This window comes from Ursus americanus, chromosome 2 (genome assembly GCF_024610735.1).
Source record: "Ursus americanus isolate L20-20 chromosome 2, mUrsAme1.1.p, whole genome shotgun sequence".
In the NCBI taxonomy this organism is placed as follows: Eukaryota; Metazoa; Chordata; class Mammalia; order Carnivora; family Ursidae; genus Ursus; species Ursus americanus.
Window position 1 is genome coordinate 24,021,602 of NC_142128.1, and position 19,339 is coordinate 24,040,940.

Below are 19,339 nucleotides of genomic sequence, written 5' to 3' on the forward strand. Positions count from 1 at the left end.
ATCACTGTAAGTCATTCGGATTCTCATTTGTCTAGTTAGCTTAATTTACACAGGCAGCTTTCCTATAAGCTTGGGGAGGTTAAGTGCTTCCGTTGGATAGGCTGCATCTCCAAACTGACTGCTTTCCTGCTTGCCGATGTGCCGAACAGCACCATCATGGAGACAAAAGTGCTCCCAGAGAAAAGCTTCATGATATTGGATTTGGCAATGATTTCCTGAATGTGACATCAAAAGCAGAGGTAACAAAAGAAGATAAGACAAATTGGACTTTATCAGAATTAAAAAGTGCATCAAAGGACACTATCAACAGTGTCAAAAAGCAACCCTATGAATGGGAGAAAATATGTGCAAATTATCCAATGAAGATTTCATATCTACAATACATAAACTCCTAAAAGCCAACAAAAATCAAATAACCCAATTAAAAATAGGCTAAAGACTTAAATAGATATTTCTCCAAAGACACAGTGGCCAATAAGCATATGAAAAGATGCTCAATATCACTAATCATTAGATGCAAATCAAAACCATGAGCTACTACTTCACATCCATTAGGATGGCTAGTATTGAAAAAGAGAAAAAGAAGAAAGAAAAGAAAAGAAAAGAGGGAAGGGAGGGAGGGGGAGAGAGAGAAAGAAAAAGACGAAAAGAAAAAAGGAAGGAAGGAAGAATGAGAGAAAAAAAAAAACAATGTCAGCTGGAATATAGAGAAATTGGAACCCTTTGCATTGCAGGTGGGAGTGTAAAGTGGTGTAGCCACTGTGGAAAACAGTATGGCAGTTCCTGAAATTATACACAGAATTATCATTTAACCCAGCAATTGCACTTTGGGTATACACCCACGAGAATTAAAAACAGAGACTCCAGTGGATATTTGTATATCTATGTTCACAGCAGCATTATTCAGAATAGCCAAAAAGTGGAAACAGTCCAAATGTTCAACAGACGAATGGATAAACAAAATGTAGTACATGCACACAGTGGGTTATATCCGTCCTTAAAAAGGAATGAGATTCTGACACACGCTACAGCATGGATGAACCTTGAACATATTCCGCTAAGTGAAATAAGCCAGACACAAAAGCACAAGTACTGTATGATTCCACTTAAAGGATATATAACAGAGTAGTCAAATTCATAAAAACAGAAAGCACAATAGTGCTTACCACACCTCAGGGACAGGGACTGAAGAGTTATTGTTTAATGGGTACAGAGTTTCAGTTTGGGATGATGAAAAAGTTCTGGATAGATTCCAAGACACCCAGCAGATCCCTGAAACCACGGGTAGTACTGAACCCTATAAATACTATGTTTTTTCATATATGTATGAGTGATAAAGTTTAATTTATAAATTAGGCACAGTAAGGGATTAAAATAGCAATAACTAATAATAAAAATAATTATAAAAATATACTGTAATAAAGTTATGTGAATGTGGTCTCTATCTCAAAATATTCCACTGTACTTACCCTTCTTGTGATGATGTGAGACCATAAAATGCCTACTTGATAAGATGCAGTAAGGTGAGTGACATACATAGGCATTGTGAGGTAGTGTTAAGCTCCTGCTGACCTTCTGATGATATGTCAGAAAGAAGATCAACTGCTTCTGGACTGTGGGTAACTGAAACCCACATTTTTTGAAAAACATTTTTAACCCACATTTTTAACCCACATGTATTTAAAAAGTTAAAAGGCAAATTTTATGTATATTTTACCAAAAAAAAAAAAAAAGAGAAAAAAACCCCAAGACATATAACAAGAGGTTATAGTCCCCTGACATATACTTCCCATCCCTTAGGTCCATCTTCCCAGGGAATCATTTTATCTCTATTTTTAGGTATAAGAAAGACATTAATAAAAGATTTGGAGAAAGCACATTTTAAACATCCAGGATCACTTTGAAAGATGGAAGATTTCTTGATTCTCAAAACAAAAGAATCCAAGAATCTGGTAATACTGGGCACACACACTTGTGAGTCAAGAACTGTTTCATCAAAAAGCATGACTCATACTCCAGTTGGTGACAATCAAGCTCACATCACTAATATTTGTTACATGAATGGCCCCAGGAGGCATCTGAATTTCCAACACTAATCTAGAGGTGAAAATGACTCATACTCCAGTTGGTGACAATCAAGCTCACATCACTAATATTTGTTACATGAATGGCCCCAGGAGGCATCTGAATTTCCAACACTAATCTAGAGGTGAAAATCCAAGTCGTCTTATCTCATTACCTGATGGGTTTCAAGAACAAGAGTCATTGACCGGATTGGGCCAAAGCTCTTAAACAGCCTTTTCAGAGCCCTGAGGTTGCAATTTTTGCTAAATGGCCCAGCATAAATAGTTGACATCTCTGTCCACTTGATCCTCATCTACAAGAAAAATAGAATACAGTGAGGAGGTGAATGTGGTAAGAGAATTAAGTCAAATCTAAAGAAAACATGAGTCAAAACATGGGATAATTCTGCTTTAAGGAATTTCTCAACACAAACACTTGCTGAATGTACAAAAATATGTATACAGGGATTTCACAACCCCATTATTTGGAATAGCAACAATTTATAAAGCACCAAAGACGAAAAGAATAGGTATTTCATACAGTGGAATACTATACAGCCATTATAAACAAGGGGAATAAGATCATGACTGACATGTAAAGATGTACACAATACACTGCTCAATGAAAAAGTTGCCAAATAGTACACGTGGTTTGATTCCCATTTTTATAAAAATGTATTTACTAAAATATTAATATATAGAAAAAATCTGGAGAAATATAGAGCAAACTAATTAAAGTATGCATAACTTTCCTTAATGCAGGGAGATTATAATTCATTAAATAAATAATCTAGCACAACTCATTTACTTACCCTCTTGTTCATCTCCTCGGTGAGGTTAGGTGAAAAGGGTTCAAAAGAGAACTGGACAATGCTGAAGGGAAACAGGGGGATTTCCACTCTGGCCTGCTCAAGAACCTGCAGAGAACAGCAAACCCTGAATGAGGCAGGAACCCAGTGGCTCCTCGAGGTGAGCCACAATAATATAAACAAACAAGGTTGCCTTTTTACCCATATTAAAAAGCAATATGGGGCTGACTTTAAGGTCTGGAAGAAAATGGTGACACCATATAGCCTCCTAGAAAACAGTAAAGAGAGTCAGTAAAATCATGTAGGACCCGTGCCTTTGGCATTACTAAGAAAAAGAGACTACTAGAACCTTCAAATTACCTCTACGAAATAAGTTAAATTACAACAGAACTTCCACCATCTCATACTGTTAAAGCCTATTAGTAAAGACAGCAAGGAGAGAAGGCTAAAAAGACACTGGAAAGAAATCAAGACACATGGAAGACTCAGATAAAGAACAAACAAAATTACCCCCAGAAAGAAAAAGTACAACTAAATACCAAAATAATGAACACAGGTCACAACTTTAATATTTCACAGCACTTGACTACAGGGAAGAGGGTTGGCAGCCTCAGAGAAGTGCTTCAGGGGAAGAATAAGGTATATAGAGGAGATACCGCAGGGAAGGGAAAGAAGGAAATAACACTCCTCCCCCACCCAACCTCACACAATGCAACCCAGAAGAAACCTCCTACACTGGGGATTATCTCTTGGACAGAAACACGAATGGACTTTGCATTCCACATTTTGGCTTGTCTTGAGATTGCCTCAAGGACTAGTTTCTGTCTCATTTGACTCAAAGCACTGATGGTACTGACAGCATTGTTTGGAAACTTCTGAAAAGGAGTGATGTCAGGAAGGTCACAGACTAGGAAGTTTCAGGCCCTCACTCTTCCACAGACACCAAGTTAACAACGACAGAGAGACCAGAATACCAGTTTGCAAGAACTATAGAGACTAGCTGAGAAGCAACAGCCCAAGCCAACAAAAAAACCCAAAGAATTCCAGCAAAAGGAAAAGGAATAAATGCAGAGTTTTTGTGCCCACCTATGTTCCTCCCCTATTCTTCCTATACTCGAGATCCTCCCTCTGGATGGAAACAAAAGAGGGGACTCTGTATCCAATATTATGGCTAGTCTGGGGTTGCGTGAGAGACTAGTTTCTGTCTCACTTGACTAGAGCACTAACGGGATAGGCAGCCTTGTTTGGAAGCCACTGAAAACAAATGCCATCATCACAGCACATTAGAATTGCAGTTCCACAGGCAGATGCCAAAGGGAGCAAAAGATTATGAGCACTGAGAAGACACAGACAAGCTCCTTAGGGAACCTAAAAGTACACACAAAGGCGCAGAGAACATACATCCTCAAATTGGTTTGAGGGGTCCTGGGACCTCTGGCTGGGCTAATCAGTGAAAGTTTTCTGTTCTGTGACGCCAAGTCATAACAATAGAAGAGGTACTTGTTTTTTTCACATGATTAGGTCTCAGTAAAAAAGATCAAAAGGCATGCAAAGAAATAAGGAAAAATGTCCCAGAGGAACAAAATAACATTCCAGAAATCAAACCTAAAGAAACACAGAATGAACTAAAAGCGAACAAAGACAATTAATGGAAAAATGATGCATGAACAAAATGAGAATATCAACAAAGAGCAGCTATAAAAATGAACCAAACAAATGCTGGAGCTGGAAAACACAGTGAAATGAAAAATTCACCAAACGAGTTCAACATCAGATTTGATCAGGCAGAAGAAAGAATCCACAAACACAAAGACAGATCATTTGAAACCATAGATCGGAGTAAAAAGAAAAAAGAATGAGGAAACATAAATAGATCCTAAGATGGGACAATGACAAGACCAATACACATATAATATGTATTCTCCTCCTGAAGAAGAGAGAAAGGGGCAGAAACATGAAGTAATAATGGCTAAAATTTTCCCAAATCTGAGGAAAGAAATGAACATGGAAATTTGAGAAGCTCAAAAGAACTCCAACCAGGATAAATCCAATAAATCTAAAGAAGCCCACACAAAGACACATTACAATCAAACTGTCAAAAGTCAAAATCAAGGAAAGAATCTTGAGAGCATTGAGAGAAAAGCAACTCATTACATACAAGGGAACTTTCTTTCTTTTTAAAGATTTTATTTATTTGACAGAGCGCGCACAAGCAGGGGAAGCAACAGGCAGAGGGAGAGGGAGAAGCAGACTCCCCACTGAGGAAGGAGTCTGATGCAGGGCTCGATCCCAGGACGCTGGGATCATGACCTGAGCCAAAGGCAGACACTACGACTAAGCCACCCAGGCACCCCACAAGGGAACTTTCTTAAAATTACCAGTGAACTTCTCAGCAGAAATCTTCTTGCAGGCCATACGAGTGGCATAATGGATTCAAAGTGTCAAGGGTGGGGGGACGAACATCAAGAATACTATATCCAGCAGAACTCTGCTTCAAAAATGGATTTTCCCAGGTTAAAAAAAAGCTGACAAAATTCATTATAACTAGACCTGATCTGCAAGAAATGCTAAAGGGAGTCCTTCAAGATGAAAGAACATTAGATAGCAACATGAAGCCACATGAAAATAGTTTCCTTTTTTTTTATAATAAGTTTTTTTTATGTTATGTTGGTCACCATACAGTATATCCTTAGTTTTTGATGTAATGTTCCATGATTCATTATTTGCGTATTAACACCCAGTGCACCATGCAATACGTGCCCTCCTTAATACCCATATATAAAGGTGAACATGTGAAACAACACAGTAACCTCTATGAAGGTAATTTTGGTGTATAAATTCACTTTTAATTCTTACTCAAAATTTAAATGACAAAAACATGAATCCCTATATTCCAATGTTAATGAATATACAACCTATATAGATGTGATTGAGTAATTATTAAACAGATATTTACATATTCACTTTGAAAATCTAATTTACTGGTAACTTTCTTTAATTTTTTTATTTTTTGCGTAACGCTGACACACAATGTTACATTAATTTCAGGTATACAACATAGTGATTCAACATCTCTATATGTTGTGCTATGCTCACCACAAGTGTAGCTACCATCTGTCACCATACAATGCTATTACAATATCATTGGCTCTATTTCCTATGCTGCACCTTTCATATAAAGGTGGAATTTATGACATCAGTAACAAAGTGTGGGAGAGAGGAGCTTATAAAAGTACAGTTTCTGTATGCAACTGAAATTAAGTTATTAGTTTAAAACAAGGTATAACTTTAAGATGTTTTATGTAACTGCAATAACTAAAAGGAAAATATTTATAGAATACACAAAAGAAAATAATAGAAAATTATGTCACTACAAAAAAAAATCAATGAAACACTAAGGAGGACAGTAGAGAGGAAAAGAGGGACAAAAGCTACAAGATATACAGAAAACAAAATAGAAATAATTAGCCCTTCCAAATGAATAATCACTTTTAAAAAGTATCAGCAAATTGAATTCAACAGCACATTAAAAGGATTATACATGACCAATGGGATTTATTCCTGGAATGCAAGAATGGTCTAACATATGAAAATCATCCCATGTAATATACCACCTTAATGGAAAGAAGGACAAAAACCACAAGATCATCTCAAGCGATGCAGAAAAAGTATCTGACATGATTCAACACTCTTTCATGAAAAAACACTCAACAAACTAGGAACAGAAGGAAACTACCTAACAGAAAAAAGGCCATATATGAAAAGCCCACAGCTAATATATTCAAAGGTGGAAGGGCTGAAAGCCTTTTCTCCAAGACAAGAAACAATGATGCTTGCTCTTGTCACCTCTATTCAACATAGTACTGGGAGTCCTAGTCAGAGCAATTAGGCAAGAAAAAGAAATAAAAAGCATCCAAATTGGAAAGAAAGAAGTAAAATTATCTTTGTTCACCTATGACATGTAGAAAACCCTAAGGATTGCACAGAAACATTGTTAGAATAAATGACTTCTTCAAAGTTGAAGGATATGAAATCAAGACACAAAAATCAACTGTGTTTCTATATATAAAAGGAACAGAAAAGGAAAGTAAGGGGGAAAAAAGCACATTTACAAAAGCATCACAAAAGAATAAAATTCTTAGGAATAAACCTAACCAAGGAGAAGAAACACTCGTAATGCTAAAAACTACAAAACACCACTGAAAGAAATCAGAGAACAAGTAAATAGAAACATTCCCATGTTGACAGATAGAAACACAACACCGTTAAGATGTCAATAGTACCCAAAGCAATCTACAGATTCTATGCAATCCCTTTTAAAATTCTAATGTCATTTTTTTTCTACTGTCATTTTTTTTTTTACAGAAATAGAAAAAAAATTATCCTAAAAATTCTTATGGAATCTCAAATAATTTTGAAAAGAACAAAGTTGCAGGATGTAAGTTTCCTGATTTCAAAACATATTACAAAGTTACACTAGTCAAAACAGTATGGCACTGGCATAAAGACAGACATATAGGCCATGGAACAGAATAGATACCAGAAATAAACCCTGTGTATATGGTCAAATGATCTTTGACAAAAATATCAAGACCATTCAATGAAAAAGGATAGTCTCTTCAACAAAGTGGTCCTGGAAAAACTGGATATCCACATGCAAAAGAGGGAAGTTGGAATCTTATCTTACATATATATAAAAATTAACTCAAAATGGATTAAACACCTTAAAGTAAGATCAGAACTAGAAAACTCCTAGAAGAAAACAGAGGAAAATCTTCATAACATTGGATCTGGCAATGATTTCTTGGGTATGACATCAAAAGCATGGGAATAAAAGCAAAATAGACAAGTGGGACTACATCAGTTCATCAAAACACAAAATCAGCAGAGTGAAAAGGTAACCTATGGAATGAGAAAATGTTTGCAAATCATATATCTGATAAGGAATTAAAATCCAGAATATATAAATATACAGAATATATATAAATATATAAAGAACTCCCAAAACTTTAACAAAAAACCCAGTTCAAAAATGGGACTTGAGGGTGCCTGGGTTGCTCAGTTGGTTAAACGTCTGCCTTGGGCTCAGGTCATGATCCCGGGGTCTTGGGATCGAGTCCTGCATCAGGCTCCCTGCTCCACAGGAAGCCTGCTTCTCCCTTTGCCTCTCTCTCTGTCACTCATGAAAAATAAAATCTTTAAAAAAAAATGGGACTGAATAGACACTTCTTAGAATATTATATACAAATGGCTAACAAACACAAGAAAAAAAAAGAGGTTCAACATCACTAATTACCAGGTGACAAAGAGATATCACCTCACACCCAGCAGGATGGCTACTATCAAAAAAAGAGAGAAAAATAAAAGTATTGGCAGAGATTTGGAAAAGCTGGAACCCTTATGCAGTGTTGGTAGGAGTATAAAATGCTGCAACTACTACGGTGAACACAACAGTTTCTCAAAAAATTAAAATCTCTTTAAAAAATAACTATTTAGTTGCACGTGGGTGGTGCAGTTGGCTGAGCATCTAACTCTTAGTTTCGGTTCAGGTCATGATGATGGACCCTTGCGTCAGGTTTTGCACTCAGCACAGAGCCTGCTTAAGACTCTCTCTCCCTCTTCTTCTGCCCCTCCCGCCCAAAATAAATAAACCTAAAAAAAAAAAAAAAAACCAAGGCAAAATAGTAACATGTAGAAGTAAAATGAATGATGGCAACAACAGAACCAAGGTTAGGGGGAAAATGCAAATATATAGTTGTAAGGTTCTTATATGTGAAGTGGTATAATATTATTAAGGTAATTATGGTAATGAAGGTAAACTATAAAGATATACTATAAATCCTAACGCATCCACTAAAATAACGCAACAAAGAATCAGTTAATACACTGCCAAAGGAGATAAAATAAGATCATAAAAAATACCTCATTAACTCAAAAGAAAATAAAAGAAATAGGAAAAAAAAGAGATGGGACAAATAGAAATCATAGCAAGGTAAGAGACTTAAACTTAACAACATCAAATAATCATATTAAATGCAAATAGCCTAAACACTCCACTTAAAAGGCAACGATTGTTGGATTGAATAAAAAAAGCCTAACTGTTCACAAGAAACCCACTTTAAATACAGATATAGACTAAATGTAAAATAAAAAAAATTATATACCAGGTCAACAGTAAACAAAAGGAAGCAGGCGGGGCTGTATTAATACTAGACAAAGTAGAAGTCAAAATAGAGGGGGGCCTGGGTGGCTCAGGCGGCTAAGCATCTGCTTTCAACTTGAGTCATGATCAAGCCCTGCATCGGGCTCCCTGCTCAGTGGGTAGTCTGCTCCTCCCTCTCTCTCTGCCTCTCCCCCTGGCTTGTGCTCTCTCTCACTCGCTCACTCACTCTCTCAAGTACATGATTAAAATCTTAAAAAAAAAAAAAAGTCAGAATAGAAAATGTTTCCAGGCCTATTTGTAATGATAAAGGGGCCAATTCATCAGGAAAACATAATACATAATGTTTATGTATCTAATAGGGAAGCCTCATTATACATAAAGCAAAAATTAATGAAACTCTAAGAACAAACAAATCCACATTTATAGTTGGAGATTCTCTCTCTCAATAAATTTAAAAGGATTCAAGTAATTCAAAGTACATAAGTACATTCTTGGATGATAGAGAATTTAGGAAATCAGGAATAGATCTCAGGAAAATCCCTAATTATGTGGAAAATAAATAGCACACTTCTAAAAAACCATGAGCCAAAGAAGAAATCAAAAGGCAAATTAAAAAGAATTGTGAACTGAATGAAAATGAAAACGCTTTTCAATATTTATTGAAACTCATCAGTATTTCTAAGATGCAGCTAAAGTAAAACTTAGAGGGAAATTTATAGCTCTAGAATACCTGTAGTAAAAAAGAATGACCTCAGCTAACACTATTCTGGATGGATTAGCCAAAGCATTTAGAAAAAAAAAATTACAGACATGAGAACTGGAAAGGGAGGAATACAAGTATGATACACAAACACAATGGAGTACCACGCAGCTATAATAAAGAATATAAAAATATTATATATATTATACATATATATGTATAATATATAATATAATATAATATAATATAATATAATATAATATAATATAATATAATAAAGAATAAAGAAAATCCTTAATAAACTGGTATGATAATGATTTCCAAGATATACTGTTAAGGGAAAAAGCCACTGCAAAAGAGCTTATATAGTATGTTAACACTCTCTTAATAGAGAGAGAGAAATAAGAAAGCGTGCACACACACACACACACACACACACATGCTTTTCTGTACCAAAAAGAACAAATGAAGGATAAATCAGGTAGTGGGAAAAAAGACTGGGTAAAAGAGAAATACGAGGGAATTGCATTTCTCTGAGTATAGAGAGTTTACAGAGTTTTGGTAGTTTTGCCTTTGGAAGTGTATTGTTCAACAGATCCCAAAAAATAAATCAACAAAGATGGGAGAGGGAAGAAAAATCTAAAACTGAAAGCAAAATGAAACAAATGAACTGTATTTTCAATACAAAACACAGCTAAGGGGAGAAAAAAAAACCAATCCAAGTAACTTATAAATGAAATATTCATATACCCAATACTCAGTTGTAGATGGGGTGGGGGATAGGGAGAAAAGTGAACTGCAAACCAAATTCTTAACTCATTCTACAGTGATTTGGGTGCATCAATACTAAAACCATTTTGGATATAGTTTAGGTTTGAGCAAATGAGTAAATGTTGATGTTGTTGGGAGCCAGTGTTCCCACACTGGATAAAGAAAGTTACAAAGAGAGAATGAGGAAAAGCAAGGAAGAACCCTGTATGCAAAGGCTGAAATCAGAGGTATTTTTATAGACACATGATTTCTAAAATATGTAAATGTGTGTACATATTTATTTATATGTGTGTGTTCATGTATGTGTATATTGACATGCATATATTTCCTAACTCCATCTGCTTTAAGGGTCTAGAAGCAAAGACACCCCGGTACTAATATACATATCCAGTACCCAGATCTTGGTTTCTAATACAAAGATGAAACCGAGTATCTTGTGCCAGAAAGGAAGAAAATGCTCAAAAAAATTATGGGTCCATGTCACGAGGACAAAGGAGCCAACTTGAAGGGGCTATCACTAGCCAAATCTGTGAAGTCTGAAAACCAAAACAATTTAATATCATAAATCATAAACCACTGCAATAAACAGGAATCTATGAGCCCACACTGAATGAATGAATGAATAATACATAAGGTAAAGACTCTTGCATATATATATATATATATATATATACACATACACACACACATATACACACATACCTATATATATAGGTACATATATAAATGCATATGCATATATATATATGGTAGCATAACTTTTTATTTTTTCATATATTTTACCCATAGAACTTTTATAGTATCAAAATTAGAAAACGTAGAGAAGGAAACAGTAATTTGTGGCCCTTATTTTTAGCTGGTTCATTTTGCTATTTTTACATCCAATGTTTAAATTTGTGCACATGCACACCAATTTCTCTAGAAATCTTTCCTGCTTGTGTCTCAGACATTCTTTCTTCCTGAAATGCATCCTTTTAAAATCTTTTTAGTAGGGTTTTTTGGTCATAAAATGTTCTTTATCTGAAAACATACTTATTTCACTTTCATTTTGAAACAGTTTTGATGGGTAGACTTTTATAAGCTGAAAGTCATCTTCTGTTGGTACCTTGAAGATATGCTTTCACTGTCTTCTGATTCCTATTGTTGCTGTTGAGAAATCGGCTGTTAATCTACATGTTGCTCTTTGAAGGTGATCTTCTTTTCTCTGGCTTGCTACCAATATAGCTATTTGTTTGGGGGGTAATAAATACAATTTCCCTGCAATATGTCTAAATGCAATCTCTCTCATTTTTTTAAAACGTGATTTCTTATTATATTTATCCTGCTTGTAATTCACTGGGCCTCCTGAGCCTGTGTTCACATAGCTCTGGTTAGTGGAAGAGGTACCTTTCTCCTATTCAATAAACATTAATCCACAGCATGTCACTTCTTCTGCCTTCTTAGAAATTCTTTATTATTTACACTCTATTCTGTATCTTCAACTCTCCCTTTCTCCTGGCTCTTTCGCTGGTGGCTTCTAGCGCTTCCTTCAAGAAAATGAAAATAGTAAAAAAAACATGGAGGTAATAGAAGTCGCTGACATATTTTGTTGAATGAGGTCCCCTTGGCTCCATCCCTTAAACAGAATCTCCAAACTCGATGCATCCTCAGCCGAGGCATTCCATGCTGACAGATCTCTTGCCTCCCACAAAAAATCAGGACTCTTGCTTACAGATGGCTGAGTAACAACTAGTAAACATGAAGTGCTAGAGTTGGAAACCATCACTGTGCACCCATCAGGTAGGAATCAACAGTTTTTCCTAAATATAAGAGGGGAAGTTTTGACAAAAAGCAGGACATATGCTTTTCTTAAATTATCTCCTCATATTACTTATTAGAAGTAAGGGACAAAAGTAGTAAATCTACAGCGGAGAAAGCAGACAATATCTTGTTAAGGTCATCAAAATAAATAGCACAAAATAAAGGACAGATGGACAACATGTGCCTCTGAATGTGATACTCTGAAAAGGAAACATGACTTACAAGTAGTTTGGTAAAGAATGCATAACCTGTGTCTAATCATGGGGAAACAAACCTATAATGAACATTCTGGGCGGGGTGACGTGCAACATGTATTACTTAAAAATTACCATGAAAGACAAAGAAAGGAAGGTCGAGGGATGTATTCAGATTAGAGGAAACTAAAAAGATAGAACTAAATATAATATGTGACCCTAGTACAGACACTGTTCTGAAGGAAAAAGAAATGCTAAAGGACATTATTGGGTCAACTAAGAAAACTGGAATACAGATGAAATTAGAGAAAGGTATTGTAACAATATTTACTGAAGTTTATTATGTATATTATGAAGTATATTATTATGGTTGTGTAAGAGAATATTTCTATTCTCAGGAAATACACGTTGAAGTATCTAGAGGAAAAGGGCCATGATATATGAAGCAATCAAATAGTTTCAAAAATAAAAAGTCAGATAGAAAGGGGACGATAGAAAGAAATAGCAAGAGAGCACAAGCATGTCAGTATACACACAAATGGAGCAATTGGGGCAGAACGTTAACAGAAGATGAATATAGATAGAGGTATATACCGCCATTCATGTAAATCTTCTGTAAATTTGAAATTCTTTCTAGATAAAATTTTTAAAAAAATATACATATATAGAGATCTTCTGAACAAGATGACCTAAGTTCATGCTGCAATACATCCCTTCAACTTTACACATAGAGCAATAATAGATAAAATTTAAGAAGACAAAACCAAAAAAGTAAAGTCAGGCTAAAAACTAAGATAAACATTTGTATAAGCCAGAAAAAGAACAGAATTTCAGGGTGGTGTGCAATACCAAAGGTGGGCTCTGCAAGCAGACACCGGCAGCTGAAAGTTCTGCTCCTGTGGGGTAACTGGGACTAGAAGCGCTCCATATAAGATGTGAGACAAAAACCAGACTTGATAATGGTAGCCAGGGTTGTTGAAAAAAAGCTTGACGCTTAGCATGAATTGCAAAGGGCTACACTCCCCTCCGCTTTGAGCACAACCTTCAAAGAGACAGCAGGTCACTCACCTCTTTATTTGAAAGGCACTTAATAGTTTGACAATTTCTGGCAGAACAAAGTTCACTAGTTTCTGCTTCCCGGGTCAAGAAAAGGAGCTTCTGACCCATTAAGTCCAAGCATTCTAAAACACTGTAAAGAAGTAGAAGAGATCAAGGGAAGAACAACAGTTTTCCCTAACCTAAGACTTACTTCTCTGTACTTGCACTGTCTAAATAAGGTAGCCACTAGCAACATGTGGCTATTTAATTTAAAATTAATATCAAATAAAATTACAATTCAGTTCCTCAATATGCATTAGTCACATGTACTGTACTGTGTGGACCTTACTGGACAGCACAGATCTAAAACAATTCCATCACTGCAAAAGTCATAATGGACAGTACTGCTCTATATTTAGGAGAAGGATGGATAAACATGAAAAATACTCAAAGCTCTCTGACAAGTTTATACTCTAAGGATCTGACACATTTATTATGGTGTGGTGATGAACTCCTTCCTCGCCTGTTTTTCGTTTTTCCCTAGTCTGGGCAATACATCAAGGCTACAGGTGACTCTTCTAATCAAAACACCCACTAGTATATCATCTCCCCTAATGCTACTTAGTTCACTATATTTCATTGTCTTCCTTTTTGGTGAAAGAGTTATTTTAAGACCAGTCACTAGATTTAGAAAATAAGAAAAATAAATAGGTACTACTTAGGGTGGAAGGCAGTATTTTTCCCTCCATGGTTTTTGTGACAGTAGAATGTTACTCATACTATTGGTAAACACTTCTCGATAGACTCAAAAAAGGAAAAAAAAATTCACAGGTTGTGCAAATAAGAAACCAGATACTCTGTTTGTTTTTGTTCTTGTTTAGAACTGAAAAATATTACCTTGTGTTTGGCTGATAAACTATTTCTGCTGTATTTCTCAGCTCTTGGCCTGCTGCTAGCAATTCTTGGTGACTAGCTAGTGCCTCCAGATTTAGTTCTGCAATCTTGAAGAAAATAAAGTGGTAAAAATCATCTAATTTCCTGCAAAGCATTTGAGGTTTAAGAAAACCCAAAACACCAAAAAGCAAAAAAATCCAAGAAAACCCCACTCAAGTGGTGTTCTCTACTTCTGTAGACAGTGGCTTTGCCATTGCCATAGTCCCAGGTTGGCTTCAATAGCTACCAGATGGTTTCTGACCGCTTGGCCAAGAATGGCAATCTGTTACCAGCTGCTGCTGCTGTTACATGAATATGGGAAAGGGCCAAGTAGGGCTAAGTATAAAGGGATGGCAATTTTGACTCACTGATCCCACAGTTAGTCACTTAAAGTTTACTTCTCTGTGAACATACAACTTTTGGAAATTATAAAAGAACGGCTTTTATAGCAACATCAAAACATCTTTTATTGGTTTAATACAAAACGAGTTTATTCTTCCATAAAGTGGGAGACCATTTGGGAGTTGCAAAGCAGAGAGTGAGATCCAAACTATTATCATTATTTGTATGTCCCAGAAGACATTTTAGAGTGTCTTTCTACCACTGTGACACAAACAGTATTCTGGATGCTTATGATTCTACATAGACTACCATTTATTTCATAGTGGAGTCATGACAGAACATATCATGCAATGGGACAATCGAATAAGTTAGAATGCATTGTAACAAGGTCTGTAAGAAACTGTCTCCTTCAAGGTTTCCCTTATGTGCTGTTCTAATCTACACCCACTGAACTGCTACTGAAGCAATGGCATGCTCCCCCCACCCCAAAAGAGCAAAAATCTATGTAGATTTTTCATAATTATTATTACAATTATCAGCATACAATGAGCCACACATTATAGTGCTTAATATATTCAAGGTACTGTACTAACCAGCTTTATATAAGAGATCTTATTTACCCTCACCAATATCCCAGAGACACGTGTTTCCATTTTACACATGTAGAAACTGAAGTTCTTCACAGAGAAATTGACCCAGATTATGTAGCTAAACATAGTACTATCTTTTTTTTTCTTTAAGATTTTAAAGTAATCTCTACACCCAACATGGGGCTCAAACTCATAACCCTGAGACCAACAGTCACATGCTCCACTGCCTGAACAAGCCAGGAGCCCCTGTACCATCTTTATTTAAAAACAGATAAGCCCGGACCCCTGGGTGGCTCAGTCAGTTGAACGTCTGCCTTTGGCTCGGGTCATCGTCCTGGGATCGAGTCCTGTATCAGGCTCCTTAGTCGGCAAGGAACCTGCTTCTCCCTCTGCCTGCCGCTCCCCCTGCTTCTGCCCTCTCTGACAGATAAATAAAATCTTTAAAAATAAATAAATAAATAAAATAAAAACAGACAAGGCCAACTTCAGAAACTACATACTTAACTACTACATTATGCTAGTCATATAGGTCTTAATTCCAAATGCTCAGCTTGAATTACACTCTTATTTTTGTAAAGAAAGGTAATAACAGGAAATGGTGTCTGTGACTATCTGTTCCAGTCTCATAATTTTAAGAAAAGCAAACATACAGGTCAAAGATACTAACCTTCCTTGGGCCATACTTAAGGAAATACCGAGCCAATTCAAGGGTTGTTCTAGCATCTTCTGTGGCATCATGACCAAGCCTATCTGGACACTGTATATCCTTCCTGGAAAGCCAAGATAAAACTGACATACTCGACAGCATTTTCAATGATAGGTTCTTTCAACCACCTCTAATATTCTGGTTCCATGTAAAATTTCAGCAATCTGATAATCAGATTTTATCACAATAATCAAAATTCCTTTATTCCTAAGTGCCAGGAGAGTACCCGGAGTGAGAGGCACTGACGATGTACAATGATCAGGAATGGCTTTGTCTACAGCAAGAGTATCATCTGGACAAAAGGCTACCCAGTAAAGGCTCTGGCCACTCCCCAGCCAACCCCTTGCCTCATTCTTTTAGATGTAACCACTATTTAAAGTTACCTTCCAGAAATCTTATATTTCCATGCAAGTGTCTATATGTACTTAAATTTTTTCTTGGTCGTTTTCAAAAACCTTAAAATAGTACATATGTTTGTGTCTATAAATTTATCTAAATCTAATCTATATCATACTGATATCTAGGCATATACAGATCTTGTTCTAAATCTCCATTTTATTCTTAGTACTTTAAGAGGTTTCCTTATTAGCACTTACAGATCCATCACATTCTTTTAAGAATAACAAAGTATTCAATAATACAGATAAATGTAATTTATTTAACCACTCCTATAGAATATTGGCAGTTTTTGGCTGTTTTAAACCATACTATAATGAACATCTTTGTACACATGTGTTTGTACATAATAGGATACATTCAATATAGAAACATTATGTTTTCAAATTTTGGTTAACTTTTCTGGCAGTTCTATCCAGTTCTATCCATCAACCTTCAGATATAAATGTATACCCCTTTCTGGATTCCCATAATTTCTTCATCTCTGAGTCATACTTCTCTGGAATTAGGATCCCAGGATTCATAAGAAATGAAAGGAATCATGTTTACAGACTAAGAGGAAGAACAGAGACCCTGAATTCTGCAATATGCATTAAATAAGAAATTATATGCTAACTTACATGCAACTTGTCAGGACAATATTATAATATGCAAATAACCTACCCCAAAATAGCTTTGGCTAAGAACTTTAGCTTAAATCTTCTGCCCTGCTCTCTGACATAAAGCAATGATGTATCAATAACATATGGATGTATCATCTGAGGAGGAAAGAGAATAGAATGAGTAGCATCCTGTGCTAAAGGAAAAAAACAAATGGGCTGGGGAATAGAAGAACCCAAGACTTTAGATTTGAAATAAATGGAAAAGGCATATATGCTGGAAAAACTAAGTCAGATACTCACTTTCAGTGCTCTGAGATCCAAGTCTAAGGAATGGCCCACTAACACAGCATCAGGAGGAAGCAGTGCTTTTAAATGTCTCTGTACATCTTTGAGTTTGGTTGTCACTGGGTTAAGAATCTTCTTTGTCATTCCTGAAAAGCTTTCAATAAAAAAAGAGAAATGGACAGGTCAGGATATTAATAGGTTTTCCTCCTTGAAAAGTCATTTCAAAAAGAATATTTTAAAAAATTAATATATGCTCAGTGTAAAAAGGTTGAAAATACAGATAAGCAAAGAGGAAATTTAAAATAACCCCAAATCCCATGAATCAGAGATGATCACTTTTTACATTTTAGTAAATATCCTTTCATATTTTTTGATACATATATTCATGTGTGTGTATATACACACACACACACATATATACATACACATACATATATATATATGTATATATATACACACATATTTAAAGATTTATTTGAGAGAGAGAGAAGCAGAGAGAAAGAGAGAAAATCCTCAAGCAGACTCCCCGGTGAGCACGAAGCGTGATGCAAGGCTCGATCCCAGGACCCTGAGATCATGACCTAAGTCGAAATCAAGAGTTGGATGCTTAACCGAATGAGACACTCAGGTGCCCCCATGTATATATTTTATTTTTATAAAAATGCAATCATAATGCATTTTACTTTATAACATGATTTTATCATTTGCCATATATCATTAACAAGTTTTCACATCGATAAATTTCAACACATCCTTTTAAATGGTTAGAGTATTCCATTATATGGATTTCACATATTTTAACCAATCCCCTACTTTCAGATGTTTATATTCCCATATTTTTTAAATACTGTGACAAACATGCTATACATACATCTTTGCCACAAATGATTGTTCCCTAAGAATACTGTCTAATTATGTCTGCTAATAAGACAATCTTTATCACTATCATGGCCTCTCTGTGCCTAAGGTAAGCATGAATCCATAGATACAACTTCAAGAGTAATGTTTTACTAGCTTTTCTTTGCCTAATCACTATAATATGTACATTCTGAAATTACAAGATAATCTTTAAAAAGACAGACTAAAATTTTTGAGCTTCCAATTTCTGTTATGGAAAAACTTTGTTTTGTTTTGATTTTTTGAGGTCAAGGCAGCTTAAGCTCTAAATTTGACGGCCAAATAGTGATTCGCAGATTTTTCCAATGAGGTCTTATCAGAGAGCAAAACTCCACCTGTTTGGCAGTTGCTACATAATGATTACAGCTGGGAGAAGATCTGCTTACTTAAGGTCACAGGAAGACTAGAGAGCAAGAAGGTTTAAGAGCTTTACACACTGACGTTGTGCAATTTCAGTTTTAAAATTTACAGTTGTGCTACCCCAGCCTTGTCTTTGGTAACACAGAAGTAGATTATACCTAAACAAACAGAAACTACAAACTATTCCTGTTATCACATTCCACTCTAGTCTGCCAGGGCTAGGGAGGGCAGAAGGCAAGGTGAAAAATACCTGGTAAGGTAGTCCAGAATCTTGTTGTCAGGTTTAACGAGTTCATCCATAACACAGCAGCCTCCTTCAGCAACCAGTGAGACGCGTGTTAGCTCTCTCCCTTTGGATGTGAGGCACTGAAAGACCAGGCCATAGTCAGACTGCTGAACTGCGGAAGCTCTTGCTTCCTCTCATTATTCACACTATCTCAACCGCCATCAGCTGTAATCTACTGGAGTCCCAGTGACAATGGCAGAGCCTTTGCTAACTAGAGAGCCCAGTTTGAATGAAATTAAAGCTAGGCAGACTGCTGAACATTTCATCTAATTGCTCTGAAAAGGATGTGCTCAAGGAAGATGGGTGGAAATAACATCATTCATCATTTTACCATTTATTGTGTATGACATCCCAGTATTAGCTGAGTACCACTAGAAAGTAATTTTTTAATAGTGCACTCCATT

The 19,339-nt window shown here is 35.9% G+C and overlaps 1 protein-coding gene across 4 annotated transcripts in view; it reads right to left on the reverse strand.

Annotated features, from left to right (window-relative positions):
• Nucleotides 1–19,339, reverse strand: part of REXO5 (RNA exonuclease 5) — a 40,826-nt gene that overhangs the window by 5,948 nt on the left and 15,539 nt on the right. For all 4 annotated transcript variants that reach the window (XM_087869963.1, XM_087869960.1, XM_087869964.1 and 1 more), the window contains 8 exons: nt 18,900–19,015; nt 17,408–17,546; nt 17,169–17,263; nt 16,071–16,173; nt 14,436–14,539; nt 13,569–13,689; nt 2,876–2,980; nt 2,240–2,377 (listed from right to left, as the gene is read on the reverse strand). In XM_087869963.1, the coding sequence (XP_087726089.1) occupies nt 2,240–2,377; nt 2,876–2,980; nt 13,569–13,689; nt 14,436–14,539; nt 16,071–16,173; nt 17,169–17,263; nt 17,408–17,546; nt 18,900–19,015 (921 nt within the window). The remainder of the gene's footprint in view (nt 1–2,239; nt 2,378–2,875; nt 2,981–13,568; nt 13,690–14,435; nt 14,540–16,070; nt 16,174–17,168; nt 17,264–17,407; nt 17,547–18,899; nt 19,016–19,339) is intronic.